Source organism: Palaemon carinicauda, chromosome 33, assembly GCF_036898095.1.
Source record: "Palaemon carinicauda isolate YSFRI2023 chromosome 33, ASM3689809v2, whole genome shotgun sequence".
Classification (NCBI taxonomy): Eukaryota; Metazoa; Arthropoda; class Malacostraca; order Decapoda; family Palaemonidae; genus Palaemon; species Palaemon carinicauda.
The window spans coordinates 22437247-22454746 of record NC_090757.1 but is presented as its reverse complement, the minus strand read 5'-3'; the positions used below and the strand labels follow the sequence as shown (position 1 = coordinate 22454746).

The following is a 17500-nucleotide window of genomic DNA, read 5'->3' as shown; positions in this document are numbered from 1 at the left end:
ACTATGCAAGAGTTGCCAATTAATTTCCCATCGCAAAGTGAACTATGCAAGAGTTGCCAATTAATTTCCCATCGCAAAGTGAACTATGCAAGAGTTACCAACTGATTTACTATCGCAAAAGTGAACTATGCAAGAGTTACCAATTGATTTACTATCGCAAAAGTGAACTATGCAAGAGTTACCAATTGATTTACTATCGCAAAAGTGAACTATGCAAGAGTTACCAATTGATTTACTATCGCAAAAGTGAACTATGCAAGAGTTACCAATTGATTTACTATCGCAAAAGTGAACTATGCAAGAGTTACCAATTGATTTACTATCGCAAAAGTGAACTATGCAAGAGTTACCAATTGATTTACTATCGCAAAAGTGAACTATGCAAGAGTTACCAATTGATTTACTATCGCAAAAGTGAACTATGCAAAGATGCCAATTAATTTACTATCGTAGAAATGGACTATGCAAGGAATGCCAGTTAATGTTTATATGACTGAAATGGACTAAGGGAAAACCAGCTGTAGTGAAGGTAACCCCATCAGTTATATATAGCTTTTAAGAAAAGCAAAACTTAAAAGAAAAGTTGTCTTAAATACGAAATTAGGAAAGAACCTCTCGCTAACGCTAATTTCTAGACAGTCCAAAAGAAGCGTAAAGTTTAAGAAGGGCTTTTTAACTTTGCTTACAGTTTGTGATAATCTGGATTACTGGCGTTTGAGTCGGGGGTTGTCTTTATGTTGTTTATAATGAAAATACGAAAACTCAAAAATAAAAAATAAAAATTAATTGTCGTTTCCAAGATATAAGAATGGAAGACGGCAGACGTTAGGTTTCTTAAATCTTTATGTGTTATTTCTACAGATTAGTATTTTAGTTGAATTCGTCGTATTATTTTGCTGCTGTTGTTGATTTACAAAATAACTAGCAATAGAAATTAACGATTAAGGATAACAACAATAGTGATGATGATGATTAACGTATGACGAATTGAATGTTATGGCATCGAATAACAAATTCTTGAAAAACAATTTTTAACTTTTCGGTTAACAATGAAAAATTATAAGAAAACCATAAAAATAATATATTTTTAGGTAGCAGTATGTTCGTCATCCGTGATTAAGATAACGGGGCTTTCCCCATTCTAGTAATTTACCTTTCCTCAAAATCCCCGGTTGGGAAAGCCGCTTGTAACATAATGTTAATTGTAAAGTTATTGAAAGAACTGGAAAGGTCCATTAAATTGTACATTTCCATCCAGTGACTTTCTTAATAGCGATTATTTTATACTTGATTCCCATCCACGGTGGAAGGGAAGAGTACGCGAAGATATTCCTTTTTTAAAAGAAAACGTGATATATTAATTCCTGAATAACCTTTTTTTTTTCTCTCTCTCTCTCTCAATTTCTTCAATTTACTTTCGCTGAGAAAAGATCATTTCGAAGCTTTCCCAGCTGAGGGAGATCTTGCCCTTGGGCAAGTCTGGGGTGACGCCCTCAGGCAGTCTGATATCATACTTCTGGAGGAGGGTGGTCGTCACGAAGTAGGTGATGTCCATGACGACTTTGTACCCGACGCAGGAGCGCTTGCCTGTGCTGAAGGGGATGAAATGGGCGGGCTTCTTCAGTTCTCCGTCGACGATGAATCGCTCGGGCTTGAATTTCAGGGGCTCATCCCAGAGATCAGGGTTCATGTTCATGTCGTAGTTGTTCAGGATGATGGTGGTTCCTTGTTCGACGTAATAACCTGTTGGCGAAGAGGATGGTTAACTCAAATTCAATTCTAATTGTGAATGTCCAAAAAATTAGTTGCTTCATATGATTAAAATCTGGTAAAGTCTCAATTCTAAAATTATTTTGATGGTCAAAATATTAGTATCTTACCTCCAATGGTTGCATCTTCAGAAGCGACATGAGGCACGATTGGGGAGGAGGTCATTCGAAGGACCTCGTAGAGGACGGCTCTGCTGTAGTTCATGTTGGACCTGTCGCTCAAAGTGGGTGTCTGGTTCCTTCCAATAACGTCATCGATCTAGAAGTAATTAAATATCGTTAGTACGGATCTTTCTGGAGGAGAATATCGATTACTAAACGTTTTCAAGCAAATTATATTATACTATGTTTGTTTGAAAATGAAAATGAAATGTTTAATTTTACCTCTTCGTGCAGTTTTTCCATGGTGCCAGGGTTGACAAGAACGAACCCGAGGAATCGCATGATGATGTTGCTGATAGCGGAGGAGCCTCCCAAGAGGTCCTCTACGATGTATAGGATGGTGTCCCAGTCCCATTTCTCATCTTTGTCGTCTCTCTGTTGAAATAAAATTAATAGGAAGCTGTTATTTTCTGTTACTTTTTATAGAAGCTGCCATTTTTAGCTATTTATAGGATAAGCTACTATTTTCGGCTACTTTTTATTTCTAATATTTTTTCATAGCAATTTACTCCAAGAAAGGTTAAAGTCTAAAATATATACATACAGTTCTTTACTCTTAATTATATAAATGGTAATGAACTTACATGCAAGATAGCGAAGCAAGCATCGACCAGGTCGCTGACGTTGGTTGGATCTTCTTGGAACAGACGGTACTTCTCGTTGAAAACACTTTCGAGGATGAAATCCCTGATGTCGGTGGTGACGCCCTTGATCGTGTTGAAGTAGGAGCTGAATAAGGGGGCCAACCAGGGCAGGGAGTCCGTCACGTGACCGTTGTTGATGTCCTCGAAGATGAAGTCAAAATCGCGCACGCACTTCTGGAAGGACTTGTTGTTGTAATCGAATTTCTTGGAGCACATGTACCCGCTGAAGATGTTCATGGCACAGTAGGACAGGAGTTCCTTGGTCTTCATGGGCTTGTTCAGCTTTTCGTCGATCTGAAATATGGATGATTAAATGTAATGAGATGTAATCAAGCAATTTGTGACATGTAATGAGATGTAATCAAGCAATTTGTGGTCACCATTTTGATAAAATTTGACTGCGAGGACAATATTTACTCAGAAATAAGTGGACATGAGAAATCACCCAATGGACTATACAATAAATGCTTAATATCCAGTTTTGATAATAATAACATTAATGATCATTATAAATGCTTACCCTGTCAGTAAGTGTAGGCATCTCAGAGATGATGTTGTCCTCAAAACGTTCAAGGAAAGTGGATTCGGTGCCGCGGAAGGTCAGGTAGTTACGAACAAGGGATATGCGCTTCTTGTGGAGGTCGGAGTAATCGCACAAGGCAAGGGCTGTAAATAAAAATGAAAAGAAATTTAGTAAATATAGAAAAAAAAATAGCGCTGCATTTTATAATTAAAGCATAGATGTAAAAAACTACAATATTTTCATACTGAGAAACCATTTATATTAGTTGATCTTAAAAATAGCTTAAGGGTATTATTCAAAGGAAGCAAATTTATTAAATATCGAAAAAAGTTTTACTACTTTTCAAATATTCTTTAATCCGATGAATGATATTTCTTTAGGGCTGGAGTAGAAATAAATATAATCATGCACTATTCTCAAAGGGAATAATGATGATACAAATATGTACAAAGGCAAAGGAGTAAGACCATGAAAACTGATGTGTCGACCCTTGCTAAATTTAACTTCGCTCAGCCAGAGGGGACAGTCTGTGCTGGGACCTACTGTGGGGTTACGGGATGGGCGTGTGGGAGGAGGGAAGGGGGGATGTCATCTTGCGTTTGTCCCGTCTCTTACTGACTGGAAGGGGGAGGAGGGGGAGTCTCCGAGCTCCCCCCTCCCCTTCTATCTCCCTCCCCCCTTCCCCCCTATAAACTCTTCCCCCTCCCCAAACCCCTCCCCTCCATTCAACATACCCGAACCCTTCCCACTCCACCTCCCCTTTCCCTTCCCTCCCCCTTCCCCCTTCTCCCTCCCCTTCCTTGACCTTGCTTTTTTGTGATGAATGTCATTAGAAGAGGAGTATCCTTAGTAACTGACTCTGTTGTGTGTTTCTTTGTGTGTTTTCTGTCTGGCGCGGAGAGTTTGCCTAACGATGTATTGCAACTTGGAAAACCCTTATCTACTAACCCCCCTCTCCCCCGGCCTGTCCCATTGCAGACTGTTGTTTTCCTATTTGCATTCGGGGATGTCTAAGGACTCTCTCTCTCTCTCTCTCTCTCTCTCTCTCTCTCTCTCTCTCTCTCTCTCTCTCTCTCTCTCTCTCTCTGATTTTTGCATTTGGGAAAATATGTTTTTCAGAAATCGGCGTTTTAAAATTAGCTTGACAAGGCTGCTTATTTGATTTATTGCTAGCATTTAGATATGAATCTCTATCATCGCCTATTAAACATGACTTAAATTTGCAACTCGACCCTTGCTGGCTGGAGATGTAGACACACACGCATACACACGCACACACAGAGCAAGCCTTTGGTAGGTCACCTTGGAGTACTTTTTAGTACCTGGGATTTCTCATACCTGAAGGCTAGACCCTTGTTCCGTCCCATCCCATCCCATGTAATCCCACCCGTCTTTTCTTCCTACAATGTCCTAACCCCCCCCCCCCCCTCCCCCCATTCTAGGTTTAATGAAATATATATCATTTTATATATATAAAATTTATACAAATATAGGTTTTAGCTAACGGGTAGGTGGCAATAGGGATCATTATATATAAAATTAACTGTTTATAGCATTTTTATCATGCAACCGCAAAGGGCTTCAACTTATAAATGTGCAACTACATAACTACAAATGTTAATAATCATCTACATATATGATAAATCTACCCGACGGAACATCGCACCGTCTAAAACTGGTTTTTCGGGGGGGGGGGGGGGGGCGTGGCAACACCTGCTAGTGGCCGAATCAGCTGTTATCTCGCCCAGCTAATAGTATATGTGAGCCAAGGTCATTTGTTCCCTGAGGCATACGCTTACATACCAACAAACACACAAGGAACTATTTTCTCTCGTAAGAAAAAAAAAAGTACGTTCGTGCGCATACTGATACTTGTTTTCTGAGCAGCACATTTGATGTTGTTAATGTGTAAAAGTGCGATTTTGGACTTTGTTTTCTTAGAAGAATATGAAAATCTCTCTCTCTCTCTCTCTCTCTCTCTCTCTCTCTCTCTCTATCTCTCTCTCTCTCTCTCTCTCTCTCTCTCTCTGTATAATTATAACTTCAAAAACTTTAATAGAAATAAAAAATGTAAAACATTATCTCTCTCTCTCTCTCTCTCTCTCTCTCTCTCTCTCTCTCTCTCTCTCTCTCTCTCTCTCTCTCTCTCTCTCTCAAAAATTTCCCTTTCAGTAGGATAAGTGACGCTCCATCCAAACATAATCATCAGCTGCGCAAGCTTTGTTGTGGCTAGCGATCACCATGTGGCAACACTGGAAGATTGGACTGTGTTTGGCCACACCTGCCATTGAATCTCATCGAAAATGAACGAACATCTTCGTACGTTTTCGTCATTGATCGTCTTGTGCGTCGAAAGATTCTTACATATCTCGTACTCTATTGTTTTACCAGCAATGGAAAATGGTCATAAAGGTGTAAGAAAGTGAATTTATTTATATTTAAAGGGGAAATTTGTTCAAGCTAATGCTGTGTCAAATAGAATTCGCGAGTGATGTTAAAGCTTGAGATTATTCTGAGCGTACAATTGTGAGAATCTGCTTCCGTAACGGTGTACTGGACGTCTAGACGAGAAGATGATTAAGTGTTGGGCAATCGAAGAAGATAAGTAAAACCGCTCGGGCCAGTAAAAGCTAGGCTACTTCCGCTTGGAGGATTCAAGGACCAAGTACAGTGAAAATTGACTTAGTTTTATAAGTTGATAATAAGAATATTTGAAAAGGAATTTAAGTATTCGATGTGGTTGTAATGACAAGAGGCATTGGGAACTTCAACGAAGCTACAGTGTTACGAATTTCAGTGAGGGTAAAGAACAAACAAGTAAAACAAACTCAGGCATTTTTGCAGACTTTTGACTATAGAAGGAAACTGTTTAGTGGCTGACTCTCATGAAGAGGATGCGTTTTGACTTTGCGTATATTGTATACCAAGGGTAAGTTGATTTTAAGTTGATTTTTTTGGACTTAGTGAAATAAAAGCAAAATATTTTGAACCTTCAAATGTAAGGTATGTTTACTTTTGGACTTGATAAAATAAAATAAAAAGCAACGCGTCTTTGGGAACTATCTTAGACTAGAACAAGACATGTATTGAAGATGTATTTCATAAAATATTTTAATACTTAATGGATACATTTGGCGCTTTTAAGTTTACAGTTGAATGCCTGAGTTTATTTTCTCACGTTGAAAAGAATATCAGTTGAATTATACTTACAATGATCTCTGTTTCCTCCGAAGTATTCTCTGAAGCGGATGAAGTTTGGCCTGGCGTCGAAAAGGTTGCCCTTGGTCACCAGAACCTCCTTCAGTCCGTCGTAGCTTCCAACGACAATTGCTGGGCTGCCGCCGATGTAAAGTTTGTACACATTTCCGTATTTTCTTCCGAGTGCAGAAAATCCTTCGTAGGGGCACTCAGCGTATTTAGCCATGTTATGGATGTTACCTAGGAAGGGCAGTGGGAAGGGTCCAGGAGCGGTCGTAGGTCGGGCAATCTCCAGGTCGTCACCGCCTCGTACTTTCGTTGTAGAAACTCTTCTTTGCACACACTGTTGTTGTTGTTGTTTTTGCTTTCTCTTCTTGCGTTCCTGGGTGGCAGCTTGCAGAGCAGCGCCAACCACCACGATCACGATCAGCACCAGAGTTGCTGGGGCTAGAGCTAATGCGAAGGCCATCTTTACTTTAAGCTGTTCTTTCTCTAAAGAACCTTAGGCAGTGACTGACGACGATCTACTGCTCCTGACCTCTATTTATACGGAACTTTACCCCTACGTCAGAAGGGGGCGTGCTCAATGTTCGTTTTCTAAGAGGGGCTGCTCCCCAAACCCCTTTTTTGGGGGGAGGAACATTGGAAAAGGCTGGTTCACGAGGGGGATTGAGGGGTTCTGGGGGGAAGAAGGCGGTCTCGGTATATCGCGATTGGTCGGGAAAAGCCGCGGGTAGGCGGGGCCTCTTGAATAGGCAAGTAGGGAGGCGGCCGAAGAAGGGACACATTGCGACGCAAGGTGGGTAGACACATCACTTCCACGCCAGTACTTCCCAATTCGTTCAGGTGAGTCTAAGACTCAGTATCGTCATCATTATCATCATCATCATCAGTTTCACCGTCATCAACGTCGTCATCATAGAAATTGTCGTCAGACTTTCCTGACGTTTTTTACTCTCTCTCTCTCTTTCTCTCCCCCTCTCTTTCTTTACGTAGCGCCGTCCCCAAAGTTTTAACCTCGACCTGACCTAGAGCCTTTTTTGCACCGAATCATACCTCGTCTCCCTTAACTTGCATTTGTTCGCAACAGTACCTATGCCTTCCTTTGTTGTCAAGAGTTCAGAAGCAGTTATTATCTTCCCCTGGTTATGATATTACCTTGATCATAGAAATGACTTCGTAGATGAATATAAATATCGCTAAAGACTTACGAAATAGAATGTTTCGATCGGTTTTCCTTTTGATCACAACTAAATTGACTGATTTGCCCGTGTTGTATTTGTGGCGAATTGGAAATTTAATCATTAATCTTGATTGAATATTACGGAAATAGATTCCTCTAGTATCGGATTTTAAGAAGAATATTACGGAAATATATTCCTCCAGTGTTCATATTTGCGATGGAAATCTATTTTGTCATCGAAGTCAATAAAGATATGCGTTGAATCATAATGTTTTTATTCACTGAATCGACACCACGTTCGGCGAATGACTGCGTGCGTAGAATATACTCTTTGAAACCAGTATGAATCACATGTTAGTGTATTAGTGTTCATATTAATGAACATGCGTATTCTATAAGTGCATTTCCCTTCGGTTTATTAGTTCCTTTAATAAATACGAATTTGATTAAGGGGTTCCGTCGATTTTAGTCTCGGCAAAAGTGTTTAGAGAAATATATTGATAAGTTTATAACCATATATATTTGTTATCAATGTTCAGTATAAGTTTGAAACATATCATAATGACCTGGCACTTGATATATTAAAGATATTTTTCTTTATTTGTTGAAGTTTTATATGATACAGTTTGTAAACTGCAAAATAGTTTTGTTAACGTATGACTATATCGTAGCAAGTTTTCGTGTTTGAATGGCTTTGCTTGAAGTGAAACATTTGTTGCTTGGAGCAGTAATGTTTAAGACATGAGTTGAAAAATTAGACATGATGAATTTGGTTGTTAATTATAGGGAGTTTCAGGGAGTTTTGACCTGAATTGTTAATGATAAGGAAAGGTAGATAATTTGAAGTTGCTCATAGTAAAGAAGTGTTGATAACTTGAATTGTTAATAGTAAGAAAGTGTTGATAACTTTGGGTTGTCAATAGTAAGAAAGTATTAGTAACTTGAGTTGTCAATAGTAAGAAAGTATTAGTAACTTGAGTTGTCACTGTTAAGAAAGTGTTGATAACTTGTTATTAATAGTAAGAAAGTGTTGATAACTTGTTATTAATAGTAAGAAAGTGTTGATAACTTGTTGTTAATAGTAAGAAAGTGTGAATAACTTGAGTTGTCACTGTTGAGAAAGTGTTGATAACTTGGTGCTGTTAGCAGTTAATAACTTGATATGTTAATTGTAAGGAAGTACTGATAATTGCAAATGTTGAAGATTTTGAAGGAACTGTTGATAAATAAATCAGTTAATTACAAAGAGTTTGAAGGAATTTTTGACGAAATTGTTGATAAAATTAGTCTTTAATGTCAAGGACTTGGAAGGGATTGATGATGGCTCCAATTGTTAATGTAAATGGACTGAGAGACACTACTGATCACGTTAGATAGAATGTTAAGGGAAATAGAGAAAACATGATATCTTGACAAGGTTTATTTTATAATATATTTATCGATATTAAATCAAGTTGAATGCTTTGTACATTAATAGTTTCGTGCTTTATCTCACGTGTGCTGTCGACGTTAAAGGAACTCTTTCTTTTCGAAGATAGAGCAGCTCGGAGCACTTATACAACTTACTTGTTCTTCAGTCTCTTATTTTCATCACCTTTGCTTTTTAACTTGTTTGATCTTCCATTAATTCTAATTTTTAACCTGTCTTCTTCTCTCATAGTAATTTTTTTATAGAAAAACATATATGATTTAGTTTCTATTGGCACTTTGGTTTCTGATTGGTTCAGGCTATTTTACTTAACCAATCACCGACAAGTGTTGCTCGGTGGGCGGATCATGTGCGGCTTGGAGATTGGCGTATGATTTTATATTCAGCCAATCAGAACCCGTAGACATTTACCATGGATAGAACTTTTGTGGGCGTGCGAAACCCGTAGACTTTGTAGTTATTTTCCTGACTCATTTCGTGCTCTTGATGTAATTGTCCGTATATGAATTACTCTTCTCGTAATGATATTCAGGGAACATAATACTATTTAGTTTCGAATGAATCGTATTCCACAGCCTTGCTAGGCATCTTAGTAGCGTCAATTTCTCTTTTTAGTTCCTTAACTAAAAATAGGTAAATATCGAGGAAAGTAATGGAGATAAAAAAATAGAGCAGAAATAATTTGATCACATATTTCTTAAGCCTATGATTGAATTAAAATTCTCCCTACTATGGGTTTCATACATCCCATCAATATAGAATATGACATTGATGTTGTGTTCTTACAGTTGAGATATTTTTTTTTTTTTTAATCTAGTTGAAATTTTCAGCATTAAAATGAATCATTTTGATTCAGTTATTTGGCTACGTTCGAATGAATCTTTAACAGTCATATATTCCTCTGTTGGTTTTTGTATAAACGTAATGCTGACAATTGATTTAAAAGTTATTATCAATATAATTATTATTATTCTTATTATAATTATTGTTATTATTTATAAGGTCTTTTCTGATTTAATCTGTCAATTTTCGTTCTTATCCTATTAATGACACTTAGTACTTTTAAATAGATTTTAATATGTTGTATTCTTTAAATTTGAATTTTTCTTGGTTAAATACATTTTATGCTTAAATTTTAGAATGTATGATAGTGAAATTATATGTAAGTTTTCCGTAGAATGCGTGTATGCCCTTGTTTGTCCATCACAAATTAATTTTCATCATGCAAAAAAAAATAGATAATGGTATTTACACACCCAGTGACCAAAAATTTCATGTTGAAATGCATTTCTATTTTCTTTTGAGTCGAAATGAAAATCCAAATGTTAACTATAGTCAATTCTTTTTAGTGAGGCAGATTTGCACCTACTCGCGGGGGTGCTTTTTCACCTCGGAAAAAGTTTCCTGATCGCTGATTGGTTGAACAAGATAATTATAACCAATCAGTGATCAGGAAACTTTTCCGACTAAAAGGGCCTCCTCTGCGAGTCGGTGCAAATGCGTCTCATTAAAAAAAAAAATGAGTATAGTAATGGTAGATTGATATAAATCTGTGTGGGCGCAGCAATCCAATCCTATTAATCACTGGTTATAGATACCTTAGGTTGATTGTAAGTCTTGTTTGAGTTGCATGGGTTTAAAGGTTAAAGGTTAAAGGTGACTGGTTTCAATTCCGGTTCCATCAGAATAGATGCTCACCAAAACGTCAGCCGGGCAAGCCCAACCCCCCACTGTGGTGCCCTACCACAGCAGTAACCTCCCCAGTAAACAGCTTAAACTCACGGTCCTGGGCGGGGATCGATCTCTTGCCATGCGAAATGCTAGGCAAACACGTTACCACTGTACTAGCCAGGAGAGAGAGAGAGAGAGAGAGAGAGAGAGAGAGAGAGAGAGAGAGAGAGAGAGTTTCTTTGTATTCTCATTATGTTTTCAAATCAGTTTTATTTGGGGGAATTAGCGGTAAGAACAAGTTTTGTGAAAATCTATAGTTTTAGGCGTAACCTTTTGCCCCCATGCAATAGCCAGTTTCCAATGGTTATATTGCACATATTAAGATTCAAATTTCGACTCTTGCTAAATCATTTGTAGTTTGTAAAACAAGTGAATCCCTTTTTTTATGAGCTGTAGCGAAATTAATTCTTAGTTGATAAATTGCTAGCGAGAATTCTATGATAGCAGTCTGCTCTTAACTAGCTTATATCCTTGTGGAATCCAGATTAAGTTCTCATTTAGCTATGAAGAGTGTGGATGAATGAACAAAATTGGCATAGAAATAAATAGTAGATCGAAAAATATTTATCAAATAGTCCCTTTTTTAATATTTACATTTTATAATATAATAATAGGGGAAGAGGACTATTCATAATTTTGAATAATGGACAAACATCTTGCGTGTAGAATTCGAGAATCTTCGATAAAGACAAAAGCTGCGTTAACCTCGAAACTATGGAAATCCTTCTTAATAATATTGAGGGGTTTGAAGCTGAACCATGAATTGCAATATAAATGGAACAATCATATATATTGGGGAGTAAGATAGGAGAGAGAAGTAGAACTTTAAAACAGGTACCGTTTCTAATCTAATAATGTGCCATCTGTACTGTCGAAAGCATTTAAAGTTGTCAAGAAGAATAATGGAAAGGATTTTGCTAAGTTTCTGAAGAGAATAACCAACTGCGAATAAAGGGTTAACAAAACATTGCCAGCGAGTTAGGCCTTACAGAATTGATACAGATGGCACTGAGTGGGGGAAGGAAATCGTATGGTTCAAAATACTCCAGAGAATGGCTTTCTTTAGTATCAAAGAAAAAGACTTATTACTAAAAACCAGTGAGTTTATAATTGAAGAGGTTAGGTTGAACATTCTTCTCGAGTTAATATGATGACGTGCTTCTTATAAACGTAAATCCTATAGTTTTGGATGTACCGAGAGGTTGTTAGGTTCAACTGGAAATTCATGTAGAAGCCTATGGAACGTTCTGCCTATAATTTATAAGGCATTGTTCCTGGTCAAAGTCTTTGACGTCAAGGGTAGGTTTAGCTGGAAATCATGCAGAAGCCTATGGAAGGTTCTGCTTATGATTTGTAAGACATTGCTCCTGGTCAGAGTATTGTACGTCAAGATTTTGATGACGTATAGTAGGTTGAATTGAATTGCCAAGCGTGGGTGTACTGTTGGTTAAGGCTTACTGTTTAGGTAAGGTCATTTACCGGAGTCTCGCTGGTGGAAAACACAAGTTGCCAAGGGGGAGGCAGACTAAGGGAAGACACCTGTAGTATCATTCAGTCGTATTTCAAAGGGCTTTAAGCCAAACCAACAGAAATTCTTATAAACAGCTTTAGCTAGAGACCAAAACTGAACACCGGTTGCTGAAGTTAGAATATTCATTTGACCGTTGGCAAAGCAAGTTGATATAGTTTTACCACCCGAGTAGGTAGTCCTACGACCCCGTATAGGATTGAGGGTGGCTGGAGAAGATTCCTTTGTGGTTCGGTATGTCCTTCTCTAACCTTGATGGCCATAGAAGAAGCAACGGCAGAGTAAGGCTTAGATGCGAAGAGCGTTAAGAAATAGCGTCTCTAGTTCCAGTGTTCTCTTCTGGTGTCGTCACCAACGAAGATCATTAGTTGTTTGGCTATAGATTCCTTTCGCTGTCTGGGTTTGGACAGGCCCACTCTTTATTTATGTCAGGAGAACACGCTTCTTAAGCTTGGGATCCTCAGCAACCAGGCCTATTAATTGATTTTATATTCAGATCATAGCATGTTTTCATCGTTAGGCCTAAATCCTGTCTCTGTCTGTCTCCTCTCTCTCTTCTTGTGGCTATTGCGATGTCATCCATCTTCACCTTTTATGCTGGAATTCTTATGGTTGTCGAGGACTTTGACTGTTGTGTCTTTCGTTTTTTCAGATTTATTCGTACATTTTCATCCACTTTCAATCCCTTGTAAACTTCAGTGTTCCCTTTTCTGGTATTCCCCCAAACCCCCTTTAGTCATCTATTCGTCCTCATTTTTTGGGGTCCTCCTAACATTTCCCCCATAGTTTTTTTCTTTATTTTTTCAATTTATTAGTATTCATTCTTTCTATTCAACCCCCTTATTTTATAAATAACTCGAAACACACACTATAGTTTATCTCCAATCCCGAAATAGGTTTTTTGAAGAAATTATTTTCTCTACGATCTTTTCTTGTAACAGATTTTTATTTGAAGACGTTCTCCTTTTTCATGCCCCCCATGAAACGACTAATTTTATTATTCTTGAAGAATATTTCTCCCAATTTCTGAATCTCTCTCTCTCTCTCTCTCTCTCTCTCTCTCTCTCTCTCTCTCACACACACACACACACACAATAGTTTTGCGTACCCCTAAAGTATTACGATTTCTTTTATAAAATTCATACTCATTTTTTAACCTACTATTCATCGCACTCGAGTTCCATTCATTTTTAATTCCACGATTATTTTTTCCTCAAGCAAGTAAATTTATACATAATGAGATGCAGATAACTGGGAATAACTGCTCCAGGCGATGATTGAGAATATTGCTATGCTCATTTTGTCAAAATTTGACAATGTATAATAGAATTCAAAAATTTTATAATTGCGTTTTTATTTACATTTCTCTTTATTTTATCTTTCTATATTCATTTCATCATATTCTTTTTAACATTATTTGTATATTTTGAACTATAATATTTCCCACTACACACTTTTTCGTATGCTGTCATTGTCTTACTATAGAAAGCGCCACATAATGGACGTCTCAACACCTGCCTTCGGGTCGAGGTACTTTACTAAAACGTCTTTTGTTCCGAGGAAATGAAAATTTTATTTATTTTTTCTGTTCACCTAATGGCGAATCTATTCCATTCTCTTAATGTAATATATATATATATATAATATATATATATATATATATATATTATATATATATATATATATATATATATATATATATATATATATATATATATATTATCCCTCTTCTTGGTGTCTTTAGCTAGTGCCCTTTATGGTGGCTGATTGAAAATTCACTTCCATTCTCACATTGATCATTCGAACTTTTGTCTCGCATTGTTAAAAGATTTAGTTTTCTTTTTACCTTTAAATACTTATTTCAGAATAGATATTCAACTTTTTGTATAGAACAATTATTTATTTTTATTTTTTATTTTTCCACCATTATTTCCTTCATTACATATTCAATTTTTCTGAGGTGCCTTTTAGCTGTATGATTTCATTTTTCTCTGATTACAGAATCGCCGCGCTACAATCGGCCTATCCTAATCTATTTATTTATTGCTTCCTTACCCCCTTATTAGTAGGGTAGTGTTGTTAGTGTAATCACGTAGTGCAGTATAAACATTAGGCCTACTTAGAAATCTTCGCAGTCTGCCCTCGTTCCCCAGATGGACTTTTTAGTATTCTAGTATAGCTGTGTTCCCTCTCCCTTTCTACCAGCATACTATCCATCCACAATTAACTTTTACTTATAGTGTAGCTCTGGTGTACATTAGTTGCCTATTGCAACGGAATGATCTCCCAAGCCCCAGCGCTGGGCCAAATGACTTAAATTCAAAATTGAACTTTCTATAGTGTATCTCTGGTGTTCATTAGTTGCCTATTGCAACGGAATGATCTCCCAAGCCCCAGCGCTGGGCCAAATGACTTAAATTCGAAATTGAACTTTCTATAGTGTATCTCTGGTGTTCATTAGTTGCCTATTGCAACGGAATGATCTCCCAAGCCCCAGCGCTGGGCTAAATGACTTAAATTCGAAATTGAACTTTCTATAGTGTATCTCTGGTGTTCATTAGTTGCCTATTGCAACGGAATGATCTCCCAAGCCCCAGCGCTGGGCCAAATGACTTAAATTCAAAATTGAACTTTCTATAGTGTATCTCTGGTGTTCATTAGTTGCCTATTGCAACGGAATGATCTCCCAAGCCCCAGCGCTGGGCCAAATGACTTAAATTCAAAATTGAACTTTCTATAGTGTATCTCTGGTGTTCATTAGTTGCCTATTGCAACGGAATGATCTCCCAAGCCCCAGCGCTGGGCCAAATGACTTAAATTCGAAATTGAACTTTCTATAGTGTATCTCTGGTGTTCATTAGTTGCCTATTGCAACGGAATGATCTCCCAAGCCCCAGCGCTGGGCCAAATGACTTAAATTCGAAATTGAACTTTCTATAGTGTATCTCTGGTGTCCATTAGATGCCTATTGCAACGGAATGATCTCCCAAGCCCCAGCGCTGGGCTAAATGACTTAAATTCAAAATTGAACTTTCTATAGTGTATCTCTGGTGTTCATTAGTTGCCTATTGCAACGGAATGATCTCCCAAGCCCCAGCGCTGGGCCAAATGACTTAAATTCAAAATTGAACTTTCTATAGTGTATCTCTGGTGTTCATTAGTTGCCTATTGCAACGGAATGATCTCCCAAGCCCCAGCACTGGGCCAAATGACTTAAATTCAAAATTGAACTTTCTATAGTGTATCTCTGGTGTTCATTAGTTGCCTATTGCAACGGAATGATCTCCCAAGCCCCAGCGCTGGGCTAAATGACTTAAATTCGAAATTGAACTTTCTATAGTGTATCTTTGGTGTCCATTAGATGCCTATTGCAACGGAATGATCTCCCAAGCCCCAGCGCTGGGCTAAATGACTTAAATTCAAAATTGAACTTTCTATAGTGTATCTTTGGTGTCCATTAGATGCTTATTGCAACGGAATGATCTTCCAAGCCCCAGCGCTGGGCCAAATGACTTAAATTCAAAATTGAACTTTCCTTCACATTTTTATTATGTTTTCTTGTTTTTTTTTCCCTAGCACTTCATATTCCCATTCTTTCAATGTCTTTCATCCTTGTCATTTACCCTTTTCCTTTCTTCAATTCAAAATTGAACTTTCCTTCACATTTTTATTGGCTTTTCTTGTTTTTATTCCTAGCCCTTCATATTCCCATTCTTTCAATGTCTTTCATCCTTCACATTTTCCCTTTTCCTTTCTTCAATTCAAAATTGAACTTTCCTTCACATATTTATTGGGTTTTCTTGTTTTTTTCTCCTAGCACTTCATATTCCCATTCTTTCAATGTCTTTCATCCTTCTCATTTTCCCTTTTCCTTTCTTCAATTCAAAATTGAACTTTCCTTCACAATTTTATTAGGTTTTCTTTTTTTTTTTCCTAGCACTTCATATTCCCGTTCTTTCAATGTCTTTCATCCTTCTCATTTTCCCGTTTTCTTTCTTCAGTTCTACTTTGTTGCCGAGTCAGATATTTATCTCGACTATGGGGCTTCTCTTTCTTCTGGCATTCCACCTTTTCCTTTCTATAATGTCATGGAGCCCCTTTCGTTTGGCTTCCCTTTTAACATTTCTTCAACCTGCGTCCCATTTCTCTCTTTCATCTTATCCAGATTTTCATTTTAGGATTTCATTCCTCTTTCAATCTCCCGTTCAAGGGTAGCATCGTCAGTGCGCCTCATGTGGGACGCTGTAGGCATTACTACAAAGTTTTAGCAACCAATATTAACCTTATGTCCATTCCTGATTCCTTTCTTTGATTTTGCTGTCCAACCTCTCAACTTTCTCTTCGTTGCAACTGTAGGATTATCCCTCTATTTTCACATTATTCTATAAATCTATCTATATGTCTTTCATATCCTTCCTTGTATTTGGTTTTTAGGTTTTTCTCCTTATTAACTTTTACATATTGAATTTATGGATTCTCTCTAAAACGTGATATTCTTTTCATGTTAATGATTCTTTCTCATTTGATTTTTTTTATATTCCTTATGGATTAATGTTTTGTCCGGCCTTTCTTTCTAGGTCATTCCTCTTCTCTCTTATTTTGAAATTTAAAACTCTTTTAAAATTCTATTGTGTCTTCATAAGGTTGACCAGACCTTTGTGGCGTGATGCAGGATTCCTTTTGTTTTCATCATCTTTGTATATGGGATTCAGTAAGCCTAATGGTTCCAACGGGTCTCGTCCTTTTGGTGACTTTGTCAACACCCTCTTGCCACCCCCACCCCCCAAGCCCCAGCCTCCCTTGGATATTTTATTCAACAGCTATCGCAACCTGTTGAGCTCCCTAGATGATGCCTCTTTTGTAGCAATACATGATGGCCCCCATCATATATTGCGACATTTCAACATTCCATTCTCTTCTTTTCAATATATCTTTATTTATCATATCTTTTTTACACCCTCTTTCAATCGGGGTTTCCTTAGGTATTCCATTCGTGCTAGCTACTCGCTCTGTTTTAATTTCTATATAATTTTATTTTAAGTTGATTTCTTTATTTTGTCTTTGATATTTTTGTTTCGCTGCTTTTCTCTTTTCTTTTGAATTTTATCTTTTAGCTTAAAAATCGTCAAGAGAACAAGGAGGCGATAGTAGATAAAAATTGAGCTTTGCGATAAAATGGTAAATGTTTATCCAATTACAAAATGTTCTGAAAGCAACTCTATACGGTGGTTATTACCAATAAAAATAGTTTACAAGTTTTTATGGTTTTTTTTTTCACTATAGATTATTCTTTCTAGAGGGATTATATGTATTATTTCGTTATTTCCTCGGCT

General features: G+C 37.3%; 2 protein-coding genes across 2 annotated transcripts in view; both read right to left on the bottom strand.

Annotated features, from left to right (window-relative positions):
• The window catches only part of nvd (neverland), a 579107-nt gene that overhangs the window by 444072 nt on the left and 117535 nt on the right, over positions 1–17500 (bottom strand). The gene's annotated exons all lie outside the window — the stretch shown is intronic.
• On the bottom strand, positions 71–6804 carry LOC137625888 (cytochrome P450 307a1-like). The gene is made up of 6 exons (XM_068356835.1): positions 6309–6804; positions 3096–3241; positions 2516–2869; positions 2154–2306; positions 1881–2028; positions 71–1743 (listed from the first exon to the last, which is right to left on the bottom strand). Exons 1-6 carry the CDS (start codon positions 6763–6765, stop codon positions 1412–1414), a joined length of 1590 nt encoding a protein of 529 aa, XP_068212936.1. The 5' UTR covers positions 6766–6804; the 3' UTR covers positions 71–1411.

Coding starts and splice junctions, on each gene's coding strand:
- LOC137625888 (XM_068356835.1), bottom strand. CDS start 6,765: ATGGCCTTCGCATTAGCTCTAGCCCCAGCAACTCTGGTGCTGATCGTG. Junction 3,242..6,308: donor CGGAGGAAACAGAGATCATT/GTAAGTATAATT, acceptor TTTTATTTACAG/CCCTTGCCTTGTGCGATTAC. Junction 2,029..2,153: donor TGGAAAAACTGCACGAAGAG/GTAAAATTAAAC, acceptor AATTACTTCTAG/ATCGATGACGTTATTGGAAG.